The 19,449-nt window shown below is 43.2% G+C and overlaps 1 protein-coding gene across 2 annotated transcripts in view; it reads left to right on the top strand.

Moving 5' to 3' along the window:
• The window catches only part of ARFGEF3 (ARFGEF family member 3), a 177,212-nt gene that overhangs the window by 77,151 nt on the left and 80,612 nt on the right, over positions 1 to 19,449 (top strand). Inside the window, exons 6-10 of one of the 2 annotated variants that reach the window (XM_042939936.1) lie at positions 1,765 to 1,887; positions 5,585 to 5,627; positions 7,971 to 8,049; positions 14,830 to 14,934; positions 15,818 to 16,151. In XM_042939936.1, the coding sequence (XP_042795870.1) occupies positions 1,765 to 1,887; positions 5,585 to 5,627; positions 7,971 to 8,049; positions 14,830 to 14,934; positions 15,818 to 16,151 (684 nt within the window). The remainder of the gene's footprint in view (positions 1 to 1,764; positions 1,888 to 5,584; positions 5,628 to 7,970; positions 8,050 to 14,829; positions 14,935 to 15,817; positions 16,152 to 19,449) is intronic. The other variant, XM_042939935.1, reaches the window with a different exon arrangement.

The following is a 19,449-nucleotide window of genomic DNA, read 5'->3' on the forward strand; positions in this document are numbered from 1 at the left end:
TTTGGTTCGTCGAAGTGAAACACCACCCGCTTGGATGTTTTTGCAAGGTTTGTGTGTCTTTTCATCACATGCAACGTAAAAGCCCCCTGAGATTAAGACCCATTTTTTTTCTAAGTATGTATAACTTGTGCCTTCAAGTACATTATGATCCATGATCATTTGAGAAAATGAATGTAACATTGACATGCCCTTCAGTGGTAATTTGAAAAATAAATATTTTGGAATCTGCTTTTGTGTTTTAGCTAAAAATGAATTAATCTGACCCAAATTCCAAATAAATATATGAGTTTTATTTTTTTTTATAAATTTATGAATTTTAAATGCTCACCGGACTATCAAGCATTTCATGAGAGATAAATTAAATTGTTAGAAAGTATTTACTTTTACATCATTAATTTTACCCAGAAGGTTATGACAGTGACACCCGGCAGAAAGCTCCAGCTTAAGCAGTAGAGGCAACAAAAGTTAACACTTAGTCTCTCTCCCATCTCGCTTATCATCCATCGAATTAAATTTGCCATTTAGGTGAGAACACTTTATTTTCATTGTAGATAATCTTGGAGCTATTCGTAGAAAAATAATTTAGGTACGTTAAATCCCTCCTTTGTCTTTTTGTGGGTCTAAACTTAGTAGACTGAAAAGGATGACATACCTTAAATAGAGAAAAAAGTGGATAAATTAAAAGCATGTATTTATTGTGACACCCATTCCTATAGCTTCCGGAAGAATTACAGGGAGTAAAACCTGAAAAGTCATGACATTAAACATCATCATCATCACATGAGGGATATTGTTTTTTCAAATTGGGATTCCTCCAAGCTGCAGCCACCAGGGAATCTTCTCAGGTCCAACTAGACATTCAGACTCGCACAACCCAATCTGCTTCGCAGATACAGGACAGGGAGTAGAAGCAGGACACTGGCCGGCATTTCTGTCTCACAGGAGTCCTTGGAACAGTCCAGAGGCTAGTCTGTGCTCTCAAATGTCAGCCTTGGAGCAAGAAGGTGAGAGCCACCTTGATGGGTGCAGTCACGTTGGCTTAGGAACCCCCATGTTGCGACCGTGTCGGAACCAGAATTTCTGTAAAAACCCCATGAACAGAGCTGGGAAATGTCCCTCAGAGGCTGTGAGCAATGACAGGGTTCACCCAGGGGACACAAACCTGTGACTTTTCACAGGTTTGTGAAGTTCATCCACAGCTTTCCCAATTCAGATGCAGCTTAGTAATTAAGAGACACCTTCACCCCAAGCCATGCTGCCCAGTCACGTAGCCGACGGTCCACCTTTACCAAGTTTGCAGAAGGACACAGCTAGAGAGTGAATCCAAGATCAAGCTTGTTTACAGTGCAGGAGAAAGGGATTCACTAACCCGTTTCCCACCTTTCATAACTCAGCAGCTCATACATTCCGTTCCTGTTTTGCCATGGAAGGAGCTTTTCCTGATTAATTTCCAGCCACCTGAGTTTGCCCTAGATAGCATTATCTGGCATATCTAAAACTCACTAATTTGCATCTTCCTATGATGCTCAGAATAATAAGCTTCTAAGAGTGGTAATATTTAGGAAAATGTTAGTTTTCCTATAGGCTTAAAAACAGATTTTCCGGGATTGTAAATATTTATAGCACTCATGGATAATTAGTCCTAAATCAGGCTGACTTTCTATTTGAGGAGGATTTAATAGCTTCTCCGGTTAATTCCAAAGCATGTTGGTAATGAACTGTTATCTACAGAGCGTGTGTGTTGCTATCTTATTTCTTTACCAGGTGTGCATTGAAACATACATATGTAGCTGTCACCAGCGTAGTATAAACACGGCTGTGCGGGCAACTCTCAGTCAAATGCTGGGTGACTTGGCTTTACAGTTACGACAAAGGCAGGAAAATACGGTGAGCAATGTTGCCGGTGTCTCTGTGTAACTGCATGCTGTGTGTTCCACATCCTAGACGCTCCCTCCCTCACCCCCTGCCGGGGCTGCTTCCTACTGAAACAGTAGGAAGGGCTTGCTTGGTTTAGAAGAGCATCGATTCATATAAATTAAGCTCTTTAAGTATATTTTTGCCTGTTTAAAGCTTTGAGAGTCGTTTCTCTTTATGGTTTCTACTCTTTTTTCAGTCGTTCTTTTATAATTCACTTGTCTTTTTAAATCATTTTTTTAAAACTCAGATTGAAAGCTTTTATATAAAAACACTGGACTGATACATTAAGAAGTATCAGACGTGAATTCAAAATTAGGAAAAGTTAATAGCAGTCAATTACATGCTTTAAGGTTTGGTGTCTGTGTTTCTCTCTGTTAACTAAAAGATTGTGCGGGCGGAGGGGGGTCTTCCTTCACCTGCTGGTACCATGGGGGGATTGGGGTGGGGGGGGGGGGAGAAGCTGGATTTGACTTCTCTCTGTCATCAAAGCCGGTTAGAGCTTATTGATCCAAACTTGAACAGATTGTCTAAAATGAGCATTCCCGGGAAAAATATAAACGTAACTGGCTTCTTGTATATCCTGTCTTTTGGGAATGTTAATGAAGAGATGATTCCTGTTCAAAATAGGTGTGTGGTTGGTTTTTTAAATCTGCCTCTGAAGAATTCAGGTTAAACTTCTTTTGAAATCTGCAAGAAGTATTCTGAATTGAACACTTTATTATTTTTTAGAATAAGGAATCTCAGTGGCAGCCTGAAACATCTCATGAATTAACTTTATAGAAATTAAGGTCTCATGTTTCACTTAAAATCATTTCTAATTTTTACCTTCAGTTATTTTCTAATTTATAGAGTTGAGTGGAACCTTCCAGCTTACCTAGTCAAATTCTTTTAGCCCTCATTTTACAGATGAGGAAGATGAAGCCCAGAGAGGTGAAATTGAAATCTAAAATGAATGAGCTTATCAGTGAAAGAACCATCACTGAACCCCTAGGCTCCTAACTGTGACTGCAACAGCCAGTGTTGAAAATACCACACTAATCTGAAAAAGCAAATACTGATTTTTTTTTCAATGTTTGCTATGTCTGAAGCCTAAGTTTCTATTTTAAAAAATTGTTTTATCTTGACATGACGTTAGCTTACCTTTTGTTAAAAACTACTTCATTTATACTAGGATTTTGAGTATGATAATGTGGGAATAGTAGTTTAGAAGAAATTCAAATTGTAAATGGAAAACATGCTAAGGGAAAAAACATTTAAGAAAAAATTGTTAAAAGCACATCTTACTAGAGATAAACCTAAGATGTTGAGAATCTTATATTAATCATACATAGTTCATCCTTGCTAAATGGCAACATGACAAAATACTATAATAGAAATGCTATCTGAATGTCTTAAGAGGAACCGTTAAATGAAACTTTGTAATTTCAAAGTGATTTCAATTATGTTAGTTCACTTAATCTTATTTTTAAATTTTTAAGTAGGAAGGTATTTGGTTTCAAGTAAAATGACTTAGCCTGTTAGCTCATGTTGTTCTTCTATAAGAACGGTAACAGGTAAAGCTGTAGAGGTCTGGATAAAACTTAGATGGTGAGGTGTCTGGCCGGCTCAGTTGGTGGAGTGTGGGACTCTTGATCACAGGGTTATGAGTGTGAGCCCCATGTTGGGTGTAGAGATTGCCTAAAAATAAAATCTTTAAGAAAATAAAAACTGACAGGGTTATCTGCCTCTGTCCCTGGTATTGTATGTCTAACCAGCCCTCTGGTCCTGCTCATCACTGACCATCTGGACTTACCCAGCCTGAAGCAAGATCCCAAATTAGGTGGAAAATTGGTGTTTCCTGTTATTTCCTTTCTATTACTCATGCAGTCCCCGGAGATGTGTCCATGTCCCAGAAAAACAATTCTCAGGATCCTAATATTTGTAGCATTTGTGATGTCAACTAGAGAGAGACATAAGTTTTGTCAGCTAGGAATGGCGATTAAAGGGAAGAGGTCTATAGGCACAGTGAGGTTCATTCGAAGGAGAGTTTATGTTCTCCCATGGAAACCTCACATTACCTGGGGAAGATATGTAGCATGACCCATCACAGGAAGACATCATGGGCCATATCAGAAGTAGGAAGACTTAAATACAATGAAAAGAAAATAAATCTAGACTGCCAAAAGCATTAGCATGAAATGTACAGTTAACTCATGAACAACATGGGTTTGAACTGCCTGGGTCTACTAATATACAGATTTTTTCCAAATACAGTACTGCATTTTCTCTTCATTATGATTTTCTTAATAACACTTTTTTTCTATCTTACTTTAATATAAGAATACAGAATACAATACATATAAGATAGAAAATATGTGTTAATTGACTTATTTTTGTTATTGGTAAGGCTTCTGGCCAATAATAGGCTGTTAGTGGTCATGTTTGGGGGAAGTCAAAAGTTACACACACATTTTCAGCCATAAGGGGTGATTGGTACTCCCAACCGCCATATTGTTCAAGGGTCCAAATGTATCTTCAACCTAATGTCTATCCCCACTCCCAGGAAAGATTATGCAGTTTGATTTTGTATCGTCAGGATCCCGGAGTTATTATCAAGCCTTGTTATTGAATTATTTAGATGATGAAAGCCATTGTGAAATTTCAAGTTACTAATTTCAAAAAGCAAAAATGCCTCACGTAAATTCTTAAGGGGTAGGTGGTAGTGTTTCTCTTGTCCTTTAAAAACGATTCAGATGTATTTCCTCCAGAAAATGCTGTTGTACACTTGTATTTAGCCATTTACTGAGCTGTAGACATTGACATGGCATTTCACAATGAATGCTATGGAAGCAGCTGAGCTTTCAAATTGAGGAACAAAGAATAGGAAAGATGCGTGCCTGTAACAAGTTTAAAAAACAAAACAGTGCCCTGGGATGATTTACAAGTCTGGTAGTTGATTAGCCTGAAAATGCTCTCTTCTTTTCCAGTGCTCAGATGTGGGGAGACCTAAGAGGCTTCTACTCTCCTTTTAGTAGTCACTAAATTCTCTTTGCAATAGGAAGTGAGCCTAATTAATAGTAAACGTCTTTCCCTTCCTGTTCTCCCCTCCCCCAAGGTTCTGTCTCTACCCCGATAGTTCTACACCTGCCTAGCCACAGCCCAGAGCGGTTGGTCTGGTCAGACAGTTGGAAGTTAATATGATCCCCCATCAAATAGGAAGTAAGTGCTTCTGACCAGCAGTCATCTTTGAACCTGTATTTTAAAGTTCAGAAACCTGATCCTTCTTATTATTAAGAGCCTGTATTCATTAGGTGCCAATCAAAGTGTAATCTGTGACCTTGGGACAAACTGTCTGTACAAAGGTAACCTGTTTACATAGGTATGGCTCTAAGTCCCAGCTCAGCACCCTGGAATCATAAATAAAGTGCATAACGGGCTTAAATTTCTGTGAAGACTGTGGACTCTCGAATGAACTATTTTTGGAACTGATGAGCTCGGTTCCAGACATCAGAGTCTTTTCACAAATACCATGAGTAATCCTATCAAGACCTGGAGGGTGCACTTAGGTAAGTTAGTTGAGCCCCAGAGCGCTCAGAATGACATTTGTTTCCTAAAATTTTCCGTTGCCTAAGAGTCAGAAATTGTCACGCCTGAATCTCCTAATTGTTCTGTGTGTCTCCCTCACTAGATTATTGAAAACCCGGACGTCCCACAGGAACTCAGGAATCAAGGTATTGGATTCGATTTTTGCTAGTTCAATTTAAGAAGCGGGTGCCAACTGTGTGCTTGGCACTGGGGGTGTAAAGATGAGTGGGAGCTCCCAGGTTGGTTCACCGTTCTCGGAGGTTCGGCTTACCTTTGCCTTACTGGCAATTCATTAGCTGTTACTTAATCTCCCTTCTGTCCCTGCACCCCATGCCAGCTACACCTCTTTCTGTACCAACTATCCAAAGGATATTAATTCTTCATACATCTTCCTGTTGGAGCCTAGGGTTTTTTTGTTGTTGCTGTTCTCCTTGAAGTCGGGTTTATTCATTGGTAAAATGAGAATTGGATGGAAGGTTATGGAAACCTGATTGGCACAGGGTTATTGCACCAGAAGTAAGTTTATGAAGTGCCATTTTTTTAAATATATATAGAAAGGAACCACACAGGGAGTCTTACAGGACAGACAGCTCAGTTTAAATAACAGACGAAATCAAGGTAGGGAATTTCCTTCTGACCCAGAGGAAAAGGAAAAACAAAGGTCTACATAAAATTGCCAAGCAGTTGGTTTTTTGTTTTTGTTTTTAGTTTGGTGGTATTGTTTTCTGAAAGAGGTATGGAATATCCAAATTATCTCATTAAAAAAAATTGAGCTATATTTTGTTTCAGATTTTATTCAGTAATTTAAAAACTACTAGAAAATCTGCTTTTCTTTGATATTTTCGCTTGTTCATAATAAGAAAAGGGGAGGAGAGGATGAAAAGGGGAACGAAAGGGACAGAGAGAAACAGCCAAGCAGCCACAATTAAGAGAAACAGTGAAGGAAGGAAATGAGAAAGATGTCAAGCCATCTCTGAAGGCATTGCTTGAGCATCATGTTGTTTATTTATTTTCATGTTTGTTTTTTTCTTTTTTGAGAGAGAGAGAGAGAGTGGGGGAGGGGCAGAGAGAGAAGAGGACAGAGGATCGGAAGCAGGCTCTGTGCTGACATCAGAGAGCCCAATGCAGGGCACAGACGAGCTGAGCTCAAGTGGACGCTCAACCCACTGAGCCACCCAGGCGCCCCGAGCATGTTGTTTTAATCGCCCCTTGCTCCCTTCTCAGGCCACAGACCCACCGGAATGTGCGTCAGCGTCTTGCCACCTGTGGAAGCTCCCAGTGACAGGCCCCACCCAACTTTTCCCCTCTTTGGGCAATTGCAGCTCCCATAAAATCTTCACTTTGGTTTCCTAAGCCAAAAAAAGAGGTTCAAGTCCTCTTGGTCAAAGACAGATCTTTAAAAATACACATCAGTGAAAAATGAACGGACTCACTGACATTCACCTAAACCTGAGTTTTGGGGCTACTTACGGTTTTATTTGTTTGTAACTGTGTCTTACCACTGTACCTTGTCATTTCTCAGGTTTTCTTCCTGCATCGAAGGTCATGAATTCTGACGATTAGCCATTTCTCTTCCATGTCCTCCTCCAACTTTATGGTCTTTTCCTCTCTTATGCTCTTGCCATTTTCCTCCATTTTCCTTGACCTCGTGGTCATTGTTTCCTCTATACGTTCATCAAATACCTAGCTGCATTTGGATAGCTCTTTAAAGGTGTCTGTTATAGGCAAAGCAAATGCTTCCATTTGTTACTGCACTTGGCCCAACAATTCTGTGAGGTTGGGATTGTTTGTCCCCATTCTGCCAAAGGGAAAACGGGAGCTTACCTGAGCTCACGCGGTCAGCAAGTTGTGGACCAGTACTTGAGCAGACTCTAAATGTCAGCCTTTTTTCCAGTACATTCGGTGCTTCTGTGGGAGTTGGTTGCTGGTTTCTGGACATGAATATGTTTGGAGGGAAAATCATTTCTTCTGACGTTGGTTGCTCCATTAACAACCCTGTGCCCTGAGGATGCTAGACGAATAGGAAAAGTAGTGAAGATACTCACTAAGTTATTGTGCCCTCTTTCCCTGGTTCCTTAGTTTCTTCCGTGCGGCCACGTTTCTCTCTTTGATACCACTCAAGTGTGGTCAAATGACCCAGAAATTCCAAAGGTCAGAATAAGCGATACATCGGTAGTCTGCTGGCCTAAATATTGAGAAAATCGTGGTCAGTTGTGTTGTTTCTTAATCAAAGTATCTTTTGTTAAGTGTGAATGAGTCTTATGTATAAGAAACATCTATCATTTTCTTAACTGTATTTTCAGTATTCTACTTCAGAAATGAATACTTGTATTTTCTATGATGATTCTGGTGACCTAAGGCAGGCTCAGCATCTGAACACCACCTTTTTGTTCCCAAACACATCAAAAGCCGAGGATGGGAAGGACTGTTGGGGAAGCTTCTAGTGCCCTCTGCCAATGTCTAATGCTTATAACCTCTTCTGTTTGAAGGGTCAACAGTTGAATCCCTTTGTGATGACCTTGTCTCTGTGCTCACCGTTCTGTGTGAGAAGCTACAAGCCGCCATCAAGTAAGTGCCTTCAACACTGGTGTTCTTATTCATCGGTGGTCCGTTTCTGAGGTAACTTTGGTCTACAGAATCACTTCAGATTGCAGATTATAGGGACGATGGTTGCCCCCATTGGTTGTCACCTGTCATTCCTGAGAAATCTATTCAGTGACTTTGGGCAAGCCCACATTACCAAAGACCATGACTGAAGGATATCATTTTCTCGTGAGAAATGGGCAAACAATAGCTTGCAAAGAAGAGTTGATCTCTCGAGCAAGGAGCTGAGTGAGAAGAATGTTGGCTGACAGGTAGTTGATGTGACAAAGCTAGTTGACGTAACCCGGTTGTGTGACTCTAAATAGTCTTCTCATCACCCTGCGCTATGCTTTTCTCCTCTGTTAAAGGGCAAGGGTGCCTTGTATGGTCTTTCTGTATTTCTTCTAACATTTCCTGAGCCTGTGAGCTCACCTGCATATCTCTGAAAAGAACACATTGCTCTCATCTTTTTTTGCATGCCAGTTTAATCATTGATATTAGGTCATATAGACGGTATCCACGGCTCCAACTCTCCAGGCAGTAGGTTAATAAGTTAACTTATACATTTCTAGTAAAGCCAAATTGTAAAAGGATTAGACTTTCCAAGGTGAGATGAAAAGTCTCTACCAGCTACATACATAGTTAATTGCAAACTCCCACAACACAGTAAGATTCTAAAATGCCCTTTGAGTTATGAAAGACACTTTCACTTACTAGTAACTAGAATACTGGAGAATTCAAAGAACTTTTACTTCAAAATTTTTGTATATAGTAAAAAGTTGGGAGATATAGTCTACTTGAAATATTAATGAGGTCTCTCACTTTGCTGGAAAAACTACAGAAACTTGATTTGTTCATTTTTGTTTCTTTTCTAATAAACTCGGGATTTTTAAAAGCTAAACTTAGAATGACCCGTTGAGGTTTTTGCCTAGTGATCTCTACATCAGTGTGTCCATCGTTCCTCTAGGTCACCTGGGCCTGCACGTATTTTAATGTTAATTAATTTATTTTTTTTTAATTTTTTTAAATCTTTATTTTTGAGAGAGAGCAAGAGAGCATGAGCAGGGGAGGGGCAGAGACAGAAGGAGACACAGAATCCGAAGCAGGCTCCAGGCTCTGAGCTGTCAGCACAGAGCCCGACACGGGGCTCAAACTCACAAACTGTGAGATCGTGACCTGAACCGAAGTCAGACGCCTAACTGACTGAGCCACCCAGGCACCCCAATGTTAATTTATTTTTGACAGAGGATCTGAAGCGGGCTCTTTGCTGACGGCAGACAGCCTAATGCAATGCGGGGCTCAAGCTCACGAACCACAAGTTCATGACCTGAGCCGAAGTCAGATGCTTAGCTGACTGAGCCACCCAGGCGCCCCTGTACCTGCACATTTTGACCAAATTAAGCTCTCTTCATGTTAGGCATTTAAACAATGAAGAGATCTATTTAATCCATAGGTAATACAAGCCAAAAAGCAAAGCACTTCTTCCAGAGCCCCACCCTCAAGCCTCTCTCACCCTGGACTCTAGACAGCACATTATTTTTCCTCAGAAGGGATGGGTCTAACAGCAGATGGCATGTGTAGATGGCTTCTCCTGTACTCTGCTCAGGTCCCCATCTTTCCTAACCACAGAGAGTTGGGGCAGGAGGCCTGAGGCTCGGATTGTTACCCTAACCTGAAGGCTCTAACACCAACTACCGTAACCCCATCTGTGAAGTCCCCATGTGACCCGATCACCTTGGGAGAGTTTCACGTTATGCCTATCCTTTATGATTTTAATCACCCTCCTTCACTCTTAACAGGGTCCTGGCTGGGATAGGTTATATATTCACTCTACCTGTTTGTGACCAGGGTTTAGATTTCTTCTAGTGCTCACTCCTCCCCACCCCTGCCTAGCTCCTCTCCCCCATAGCAGAGCCAGCTGTTATATCAGAGCTGGGATATGTTTCTCATTGGCTTGTTTTCTCCTAAAATACAATCACGTGTGGTGTTTAGCCACTATTGGCTGAACTACGTTATCTTTGGTGGTTTAGCTGGATAAAACCCTGTTCTCCTCTTTACTAGCTCCTGGGCAGAGCTCTCAACTACCATAAGCTTATGTATCCTATAAAATAGTTAATATATTATTTACTATTAATTAATATATCATTTATTATTTTCTTTTATGTAATATAATATTAGTAATATAAACTATATTAGGGTTTTTGTAATGATCAAATGAGAATATTTGCTTAAAAGAGAGTTGATGCCCAGTAGCCAAAAATTACCTGAGGTTAGCAGAATTAGGTTTATTACCTGTAATAATAAGGGAGTCTGTATACTTTGGGGAGCCAATGGTATCCAGTCAAAGGATTTTAGGAGAGATTGCTATAGGATCGGAATCAGAGTTAGGTGATTTGGAGTAGGGTAAAGGAAATGAGGGTCTGTTCAAGGATTGAGTGCTGTCAGAAAGTAGGGGCAATCCTGGTATGGGGCATCTTAGTTTTTATCAAGATGTTGGCGGAGGGGGGCAGATTGGAGCCGGCCAATGCCCTCACTGTAGAAGAAGCAAGAGTCACTCCTAGGGGAGGATGATATTTGGTCTTTTCTGTGTTTGTACAGACTTCTTTTTAAATCTTCATTCAAGCCTGTTTGTAGATTGGCTCTCATCTTATTCTGTCACCATCGTGGAGAATCTTCATCTGATATTAACATCCTATGAAGTTGTTTATGTTCACCAGGGAAACACCGCAGCTCACTGACAGCAACCAGGCGGTTTCCCGCTGTCAAAGATGCTGCTTCTCCTATCCCACCCACTTAGGTCTTAGCAGGAAATAAAACAAAGGCCATCAAAACTTTGAAAAATTTAAAGACTGTGTTCATTACTTTGCAGGCAAGGAAAAACAAATAAGCTCAGCATTTTTTCCCTGAGTGGTTTGCTAAGGGAAGACTAAGGTTTTAAGTGCTAGAAAAGCTCGAGGTAGTTATGTCATTAATAATTAAAAAGTAACCACCAAGAAAAATCAGAACAAATCTGTAGATCTATAAATGATAGCTTTAAAACATACCATTGTTCACTGGTCAGCAAAGAGTCTTCAGCTGAGTCCAGTAAGGGCTTGAAGTTCATGGTTCTTTAAAACCTGGATGTCTAGGGGCGCCTGGGTGGCTCCGTAAATTAAGCATCCAACTTTAGTTCAGGTCATGATCTCATGGTTCATGGGTTCAGGCCCCGCACTGGGCTCTGTGCTGACAGCTCAGTGCCTGGAGCCTACTTCAGATTCTGTGTCTCCCTCTCTCTCTGTCCCTCTCCCACTCATACTCTGTCTCTCTCTCAAAAATAAATAAAACATTAAAAATTTTTTTAAAAAACCTGGATGTCTCTAACATCAGCCCTAGGGACCTCCATCTGTAGAGTGACCATATGACCTAGTTTATCTGGGGGAGTCCTAGGTTTTATCTGCTGTAATTATTATAGAGATTCAATATTGGTATTTTCTAGGAAGTATTGGGACAAATGAAATTTTTTATGGATAAATATTTGCAATATTTATAACATTCCATGACTTAAAGTGGACTTTCATTGGGAAAAGTAATTCATGTGACACATACATGTTTTTTCTAGGATTTCTCATTAGTCATTGGCTTAAAGATGGCTTTAGGCATGTCATTATGAAGCCTAACAGTTTTTATAGGATTCTCATAGTCTTGCTTGGTTTTTCAATGCATTTCCCCAGTTATCATTCTGCGTCTGGAGCCTGTTCACCGTGTTTGAGTATAGTCTTTCACCTCATGATTCCATTACCCCAAGATGAGGGTTCTGTTGCCAAGGACGCTGGGGTGCCGCACGCTCAGTGCCGTGTAAACGGAAGACCTGTAAGGCCACCTGGTCAGATAGGACCATGCTCTTGGCTGCTTTCAGTCTGGTGGTTCTGTTTATTCTCCTTGTCAAGTTTTCACGCCTTTTACAATTTCTTCTGATTTTTCTCCCTCAACTCCTCTTATTTCTACTAGCTAAACTTCTTATTCTCCCACCTTCTAAATATCCTCTTCCTCCGAAATCACACTATGGCCACCACTTCCCCTCAACGACCATTTCCAAAATCAACGCCCGAATACCTTGCAGGGCTTTCGCTCTGTCAGGGTATATATTCATGATATGTTCAGTCTCGGGGGAGGATTCACAAAACGCGTCCAGGTACACAGAACAACTCACATGTCTTGGAGATGCGTTATTCATAGAATTCTGTATTAGGCACGTCGAGTTACATGGTGCTTTTTAAATCCAAGAGTTTTTGGAAGGATAATTGGGCTCATAAAGATATGTATTCATTCTTTGCCTGTTGGTCTCCGACCAACCTCTCCCTACCCCCCTCTCTTCCCAGTACCGAGTGTCAGAGAGGGCTCTACACCAAAACATTCTCAGAACCATTGAGGCAAGGCCAAGTGTTCGTATCATGCATTTAATTCCATTCTACTTCTCACACAATTACTTAATTCCCTCTCTCCTTTTTCTAACTAAATTTGAACCACCTCAAAGGGAGGTAAGGTCAAAATGACTGATAATTAAAAAAAAAAAAAAAATTAAGAACTCCGGAGATCCAGAACATGCCGTCAGATTACCCTTGCAGCCGCCTTGCCGGGAAGGGTGGTTGCTCAGCCTTCACGGCCCACTGGCCCACTCACAGGAGTTGCTCCCCATGGATCTTGAGCCTGGGAAGAAATTCAGAGATGAGCAGCAGATGAAACCCAGCCAACACTCAACCTGCCAGCCATGAAATGCTCAAACAGAAGACCAGGCCAAGGGACCCACCACCCTCCTAAATGGGCAGATTGTTCCTTGTGTGTTTTGAAAGAGTTGGCTGGTTTCTGGGCTTCTCTCTGCCTTGTGCTTTTCACATATTTGTGTGTCTACGGTCAGACAAATAAGAAACGCACACACTGTGCACACGCATATGTGTATCTAGCAAGGGGCGCGTGTGGAATTTGCTTACATTTCAGACAGCTCCTTTAATGACGTGACTCACGTGAGGCACGGGCACCCGTTTTTCCAGACTGTCGCAGCCCACAGAAAAGCTGCCGCGTTCGGTCTCCAAGGAGACTCCCAGGCCAGTTACCTTGGCAACGCATCCTGTCTGTCATGGGGTCTGATTACTTGAGCTTGCGATATTGCTGTGGCACAGTCTGTAGATGCTCACAGGAGCCTTGACTGTCCAGACAAGTCCTCCAAGACCCTTTCTGATCTGACCCCTGCCACCACTCGCGTCCTGCCTCTTGCTGATGGTATCTTCATACTTCGCTCCAACCACAGACTACCACCACCCTCTCCCCTGTGCTCTACACACACCGTCTCCCCCACGCTGCCAGGCAAGACTCCTACTTGAACTTCAGGTCTCCGTGAAGATACCACTTCCTTTAGAAATTCTTTCTGGATCTTTCTAAGGATTCGATGCCACTCCTGTGCTCTCGTTAGAACCTTGTGTTTAAATCATTCACCTGTAGCACTTCCTCCACAGTGCTTTACCCACTTGTGTACTTGTCTCTCTAGTCTCTTGTCTCTCTAGTCTAGTCTAGACTCTAGAGAGTCTCTAGTCTCTTCTAATGAAGAATGCGCTCTTCCTGCCAGGAACGAGGTCTTGCTCAGAAGGGTCGGGAAGCGTGTGGGTGTAGGAGTATGGAAACCGAAAGTCCTGACCTGGCCCCAAAATGGCTAAGTATGTGTTGCCTTTCTTATTCTTCCTCCAACCACCACCTTCCTCTTGGCAAATGGTAATAAGTTTCGTGGAAACTCAGCCTTTACCCATCTCTTCTTCCCCGCTTAGGGGGTGTGGTAGAGTACATCCAAACATGAGCGGAGTTCCCTTCTTCAGGATAATGGCATTAGTATTCGGATTACTCACTATCTGAATCATTGCACAGTTCTCTTTGGACAAGGAGATGATCAGAGTTTGCTGTAAAGGGCCGCATACTGCCTCTGCCTCTGCTCACTGTTCATTTCTGTTACTGTTTTATAACCTTTAAAAACATGAAAATCATGTCTGGTTCATGAGGCCGCCATGGGCAGGATTTTGCCTTTGGCGTATAGCTCGCCAGCCAGCTTGATATCAATTTTGCAGACACCGATCGCCGAGGTATCTAACACAGCGCTTGAACCAGGGACCCACGGGCCCCTCTCTTGCAATCCTTGCTCTTGGATCTGTGCAACCTTTCTCCCTTTGACAGTTGTGTGTGTATGTGACCTTCTGGAGTTTGGGACTGGTGCTAACTTCTCTTCCTTCCTGTCTCAGGGTTCTAGTCTGCCTGTCCCTGGTCTTGCCTTTCCCTGCCACCACCAGCCCACCCCCCCCCCCCCGCCACCGTCCTGGGAGTTATATGAACTGAGGGCACGAAGCTTCCTTTTGGCATTTATTTACTTTATGTTATGAGAAAAGAGACACAACCAAAAGATTTTTCAAAGCAAGTTCCTCCTTTTTTTCTGACCATTCCCTTCCAGGATTCCAGGATTCTTGAATGAATTCTCTTCAAAGTATCATATGTCTGTAGTAAATATGTGCTTGAACATTAAATTCTTCCTGATTCCGGTTCTGATGTATGTTCTGACGTACCAGGGGTTTGGACTCCCAACATATAACTTTGGAGGGGGATACAATTCAACCCATAATGCCAACTGCCCCCCCCCAAATTAAGACTTCTCTAACGCCTGCTATTTTTTCCAAGCATTTCCCACGCATCACCTTTTCAATTTTGCCCTTACCTGGCATGCGTCTGCACGCTGATTTTGTTCTTCCGTAGCGACCAGCAGCAGCTACAGCTCCTGTACTCCGAGTGCATCCTGTCCGTGCTCAGCAGCTCCTCCCCCTCCATGCACCTGCACAGAGGTTTCACAGACCTGATCTGGTGAGCACCCGTCCTCGCACCCCCCAACCCCAACTCGAGCGTTCTCCCCTTCTAGCCGTGCGTGTGGGTCCCCTCCCATGGCATCCGTGACCTACTGGTCATCTCGCCCGTGGGCACGTGCTTTAGAAAGCAGGGAAATTGTTTCGCTTGCATGCACTAGACCAGGATAGAGAGAAGCTTATGATTTTTTTTTTTAACAAAATAGGTCTCCAGGGCCCTCTTGCATTTTGTTGACACCACGGGATCATGAGACTCAGGAAGGAGGGGATTGTTTTCTAGGTTACCGGTCTATCCTAAAAGTATGCGAAGGCACCAGAAGGTTGCACAGGGGGGCAAGAGCGACTGAGTGTTATTCTTAGCCCTTCCGTGGTACATTCTCCATCTCAACGTGCAGACGAGTCACTTAATTATAGCCAGAGGTACACACAAGTGACAGGGCCCGCAGGCAGCCAGCTAGTTACTGTGGGTTCTGGGGCTTTTCCACAGGGAGGAAATCGAATGATGTGACAGTACCATGTGTCAGAATTTCAAATTAACTTCTGAAATTAGAAGTAGAAATAATTTTGTTATTTATAGTAAAATGAGTCACTCTGATGAAGCCATTTAGCATTTTGAGTCTGTTTCTTTACGTAAGACAGTTTCTTAATACTTCTCCTGGGATTTTCTTTAGTCAATTCTGCCTGGAGTTCCGAGAAAAAGTATTCTCTTCGTATTACCTAGAAGTGACGGAGACACGCAGAAAACTGAGGCAGGACATTAGCCAAAAAGAGGGGCAGTAAAGAACCCAACTCGTACTAGCCATTTTTGTGGCATCAGGGGTAAAATTTACAGTTTATCATTTCGGCTTGTCGCGGAACGGATGTTTCCTCCTGTGTCTTCCCAGGAAGAACCTTTGCCCTGCTCTCATCGTGATCCTGGGGAATCCAATTCATGACAAAACCATCACCTCCGCTCACAGCAGCAGCACCTGCGCGGGCGTCGAGTCGGACTCTGCATCTCCGGGAGTTTCCGACCACGGCCGGGGGTCGGGCTGCTCCTCCACGGCGCCAGCCCTGAGCGGGCCGGTGGCTCGGACCATTTACTACATCGCGGCCGAGCTGGTCCGGCTGGTGGGGTCGGTGGACTCCATGAAGCCCGTGCTCCAGTCCCTGTATCACCGGGTGCTGCTCTATCCGCCACCCCAGCACCGGGTGGAAGCCATCAAAATCATGAAAGAGGTAAGGAGGCCCTGAAGAACACCACCGCGCTGGCCAGATGGCGGGAGGCGTTATCTGCACGTTGTGTCTTATACGCAGAAAGCACTCGGAAAATGTTTGCCAGGACCTGCTCAAACTTACTTGTTACTACGTGGCATCCAGTAACGGGCAGCATCTTTAGGACGGGGGCGTGTATCCATGTGTTGGGAGCCCGGGGAAGGAGGGGTCGATGGGTGCTGACCCATGCAAAGCCATTGATAACTCAAGCTGCAGGCATCTGACCGGGCCCCAGGCTGATTTTATCCCGTTCCCTTAGGTGCTGTTTGTGCAGCTATATGTGTTTATTCCCTTTTGCCAAAATTGGATTTCCAAGAGATTTTCTACTCATGTTGTATATTATCCAAAAACAAAACAAAACAAAACCATTACTAATCTCTGACTATTAAAAGGAATCCCTTTGCCTCATTCCTTCTTAGGCCTCATATCCCAAACATCATGACCCCTGTGAGAAGGTAAAGATTGTCCAGCTTGTAACAGCCATCCCCATATGCTCCTTCATGGTTTTGAGGAGGAATGAGAGTTATTGTGAAGGTACTTCAAATAAGAATTTCTCTGCTGTCACTCAACCAAAAAGAAAAGAGATCCACATTTTTGTATTTGTGAACGTGTTCGTTGCCTTTGCTTTTGGTACCTACACCAAAACAACAAGAAACCCAGAGTAGCAAATTTCCCTTGTTGATGATTCATTTATTTAAAGTAATATTTGCTACTCATCAGTTTCTCAAAAGCTTAATTTAAAAAGCCTCTTGGTGTTGCTTTAACAAGATTTGATTGTAATGAACAATGGAAAGTTCTTAATATTTCTAGAAATGAAGGAGTGATTCAGATCTAATTGTGGTTACGAAAATCTATGAGCACACAATAATAACCTTTTAATCCTTACCTTCTCTAGGCCCAGCACTTCATATATATTATCTCTAATACTCTTGATAACTTTTGGATGTTGTATATCAACTTTACTAGTGAAAAATGTTATTTCTTTTCCCTATCACAGCTTCAGGCAATACAAACAAAGGGTCAGCTTTAATAACTGATCAGTCCCAGGTTGACGAACACAATACAGCTTTGGAGGCAAGTGAGACTAGACTAGTTTCTCACCACCAGCTTCCTTGGGGACCCAGCCCTACCCTTGTTAAGTTTATAAACAGGGGAGCAGAATGGGCTTTCTCTGAATAGGCAGATCTTCAAGGGGAAGAGAGAGGAAGAGGCTGGCTACTCATGTTCAGCTCCCGCTACATTCACCAGTGAGATCAGACTCCCCCTCCTCAATTAGGAGGAAGTGAGAGAGAGAGGAGAGAGGTCCAGAATTTTATTCCACTGAATGTTCCTCCCCGTAGAGACACGATGCCAGAAAAAATGAATTTTCCCTCCCGCAAAGAAACTGAGGCTTCAGAGTCAAATGATTTGCACAAGGTCCCAAGGAAAGAGAAAGGGTATACACCCCGGTCTGTCTGACCTGAATGAAACCCAAGGTCTTTTCCTACAGCGCACTTACTGCCGTACTTGACTTTGATACTGCAATGCAAATGATTCTAGGAGCCTCCCTTCCCCTGCTGGCTCAGCTACCCTCTTCTTAAGCCTCAGTTGAAGAGTCAGAGTTTGGATCCTCTCTCTGCCACTCCCCAGCTAGGTTATAGTAGCTAAAGCGTTTAACTCTGAGCCTATAGTTTTGTATCCGTGCCTAGTAGTAATATTCCAAAGGTTCAAAATGCCATACGGTTTGCATCGGTACTCTGCAAGCATAAAGGGCCAGACAGACATTTGGCATGCTTATTGCTTTCCTAAGGAAAAGAAAACACATGTGGAGGCTGGAACTCACTCTTCCTCATGACCTCCTGCCTAGAGTGGGGCTCTAATTGTAGCTCTGCTCTCCGCCGGCTGCCTGTTTCCTTCCTTTTGTCCTTCTGGACTTAGACTTCCCAGTCACCACTGTTAACAGTTTCTTTTCGGGCTCTCATGGCTCCTGTTGCCTCTTCCATCAAGTCTGAATTCCTCTGCCCCGTTGCTAGACCCTTCTGTCGTCGTCCTCATTTCCCGTCATCACCCTCGTTCCACCTGACCGACCTTGCTCCGTTCAGCTCCCAGGCTCCTGCTTCCATTCAGACTCCCCTCCCGTCTCCCCACGGGCCATTCCACTTAGCGTTAAGCAGTTGATTGAAATGTGCCAGGCGCAGCTGGCACTGCATGTTAGTTGATTTACAAACTTTCTTAGGAAGGTAACATTACTCCCAGTTTCTCGGTGGGGAGGCTGGGCCTCCATGAGTCGAAGTTACTTGCCCAAAGTCCTTGTGAGTAGCAGGGCCGCCCCATGAACCGGGATGTCCGAAGAACAGCTCTCTCTGCCGTCAAAACCCTCCTCCTTCACACTGCTGCCTCCCCAAACCACTACTTTTGCTCTTCTCTAAATTCCCTCATTTAGCGATTAATTGTACGTCCCATCCCACTGAACGTTTCCACATGGTGCAAACTTCTTCTCAAATACGTTTTTGTATCCGTTGCTCTCCTGTGTTCCCTCTCCCCACCCCCAACCCGGTATCCAACACTGCAGTGCTTGAATCCGAATAAGTGCTCGATAAATTTTGGCTGAACGACAGATGGCCCTGAAGACAGACTATCTTCAAAGACAGCATTTTGTAAGCAGCAGCAACCTTTCTTTCCCACTCAGGGTTGACCGGCACTGGGGTTGTGGCTGCTTATGGTGGATCCACTTGATGAGTGAATGCTAAGTAAATACATTGCATACGGGGTCTGGAGGTGTCTACATGTATTTTACGTGATCATTTCTTGACGACTGCAGAGGAAGTATGTTTTCCCCTTCTCATAGATTTTCTAGCTTCCCGAGATTATCTTACAGGGCGAGGCTGGAATTAGACACCAGCGCCTAAATAGCATGTCCAGACGGTGCTGCCCCATGGAGCACAGCAGACTGACGTGGGCCAGGTTATTGTGACAAGTGGGACCTCCGCTCGCTATGACAACCAATAATTGGGGGAGGTTGGTAACCTGGAAACCAAAATGTGCGGTCTGTGCACCCAAAGAAAACCACTGGGCACCCAGAATGTTTGCTTAGCCTATCGGAGTTTGAATGCTTGGTGTGTTATTTCCCTGTTCTCTTTGTAATTTGTCACTCTGCCATATGCGCTGTGCGCCCATTAATCAAAGACAGGACATTTTGTTTTTCGAAGCACATTCTCTTTCCTGTTTCCGCTTTCCCCCAGAATGAACAATGATCAATAGTACACCTTGCTTCCTTTTCTCT

The sequence above is a fragment of the Panthera leo genome, chromosome B2 (assembly GCF_018350215.1).
Source record: "Panthera leo isolate Ple1 chromosome B2, P.leo_Ple1_pat1.1, whole genome shotgun sequence".
In the NCBI taxonomy this organism is placed as follows: Eukaryota; Metazoa; Chordata; class Mammalia; order Carnivora; family Felidae; genus Panthera; species Panthera leo.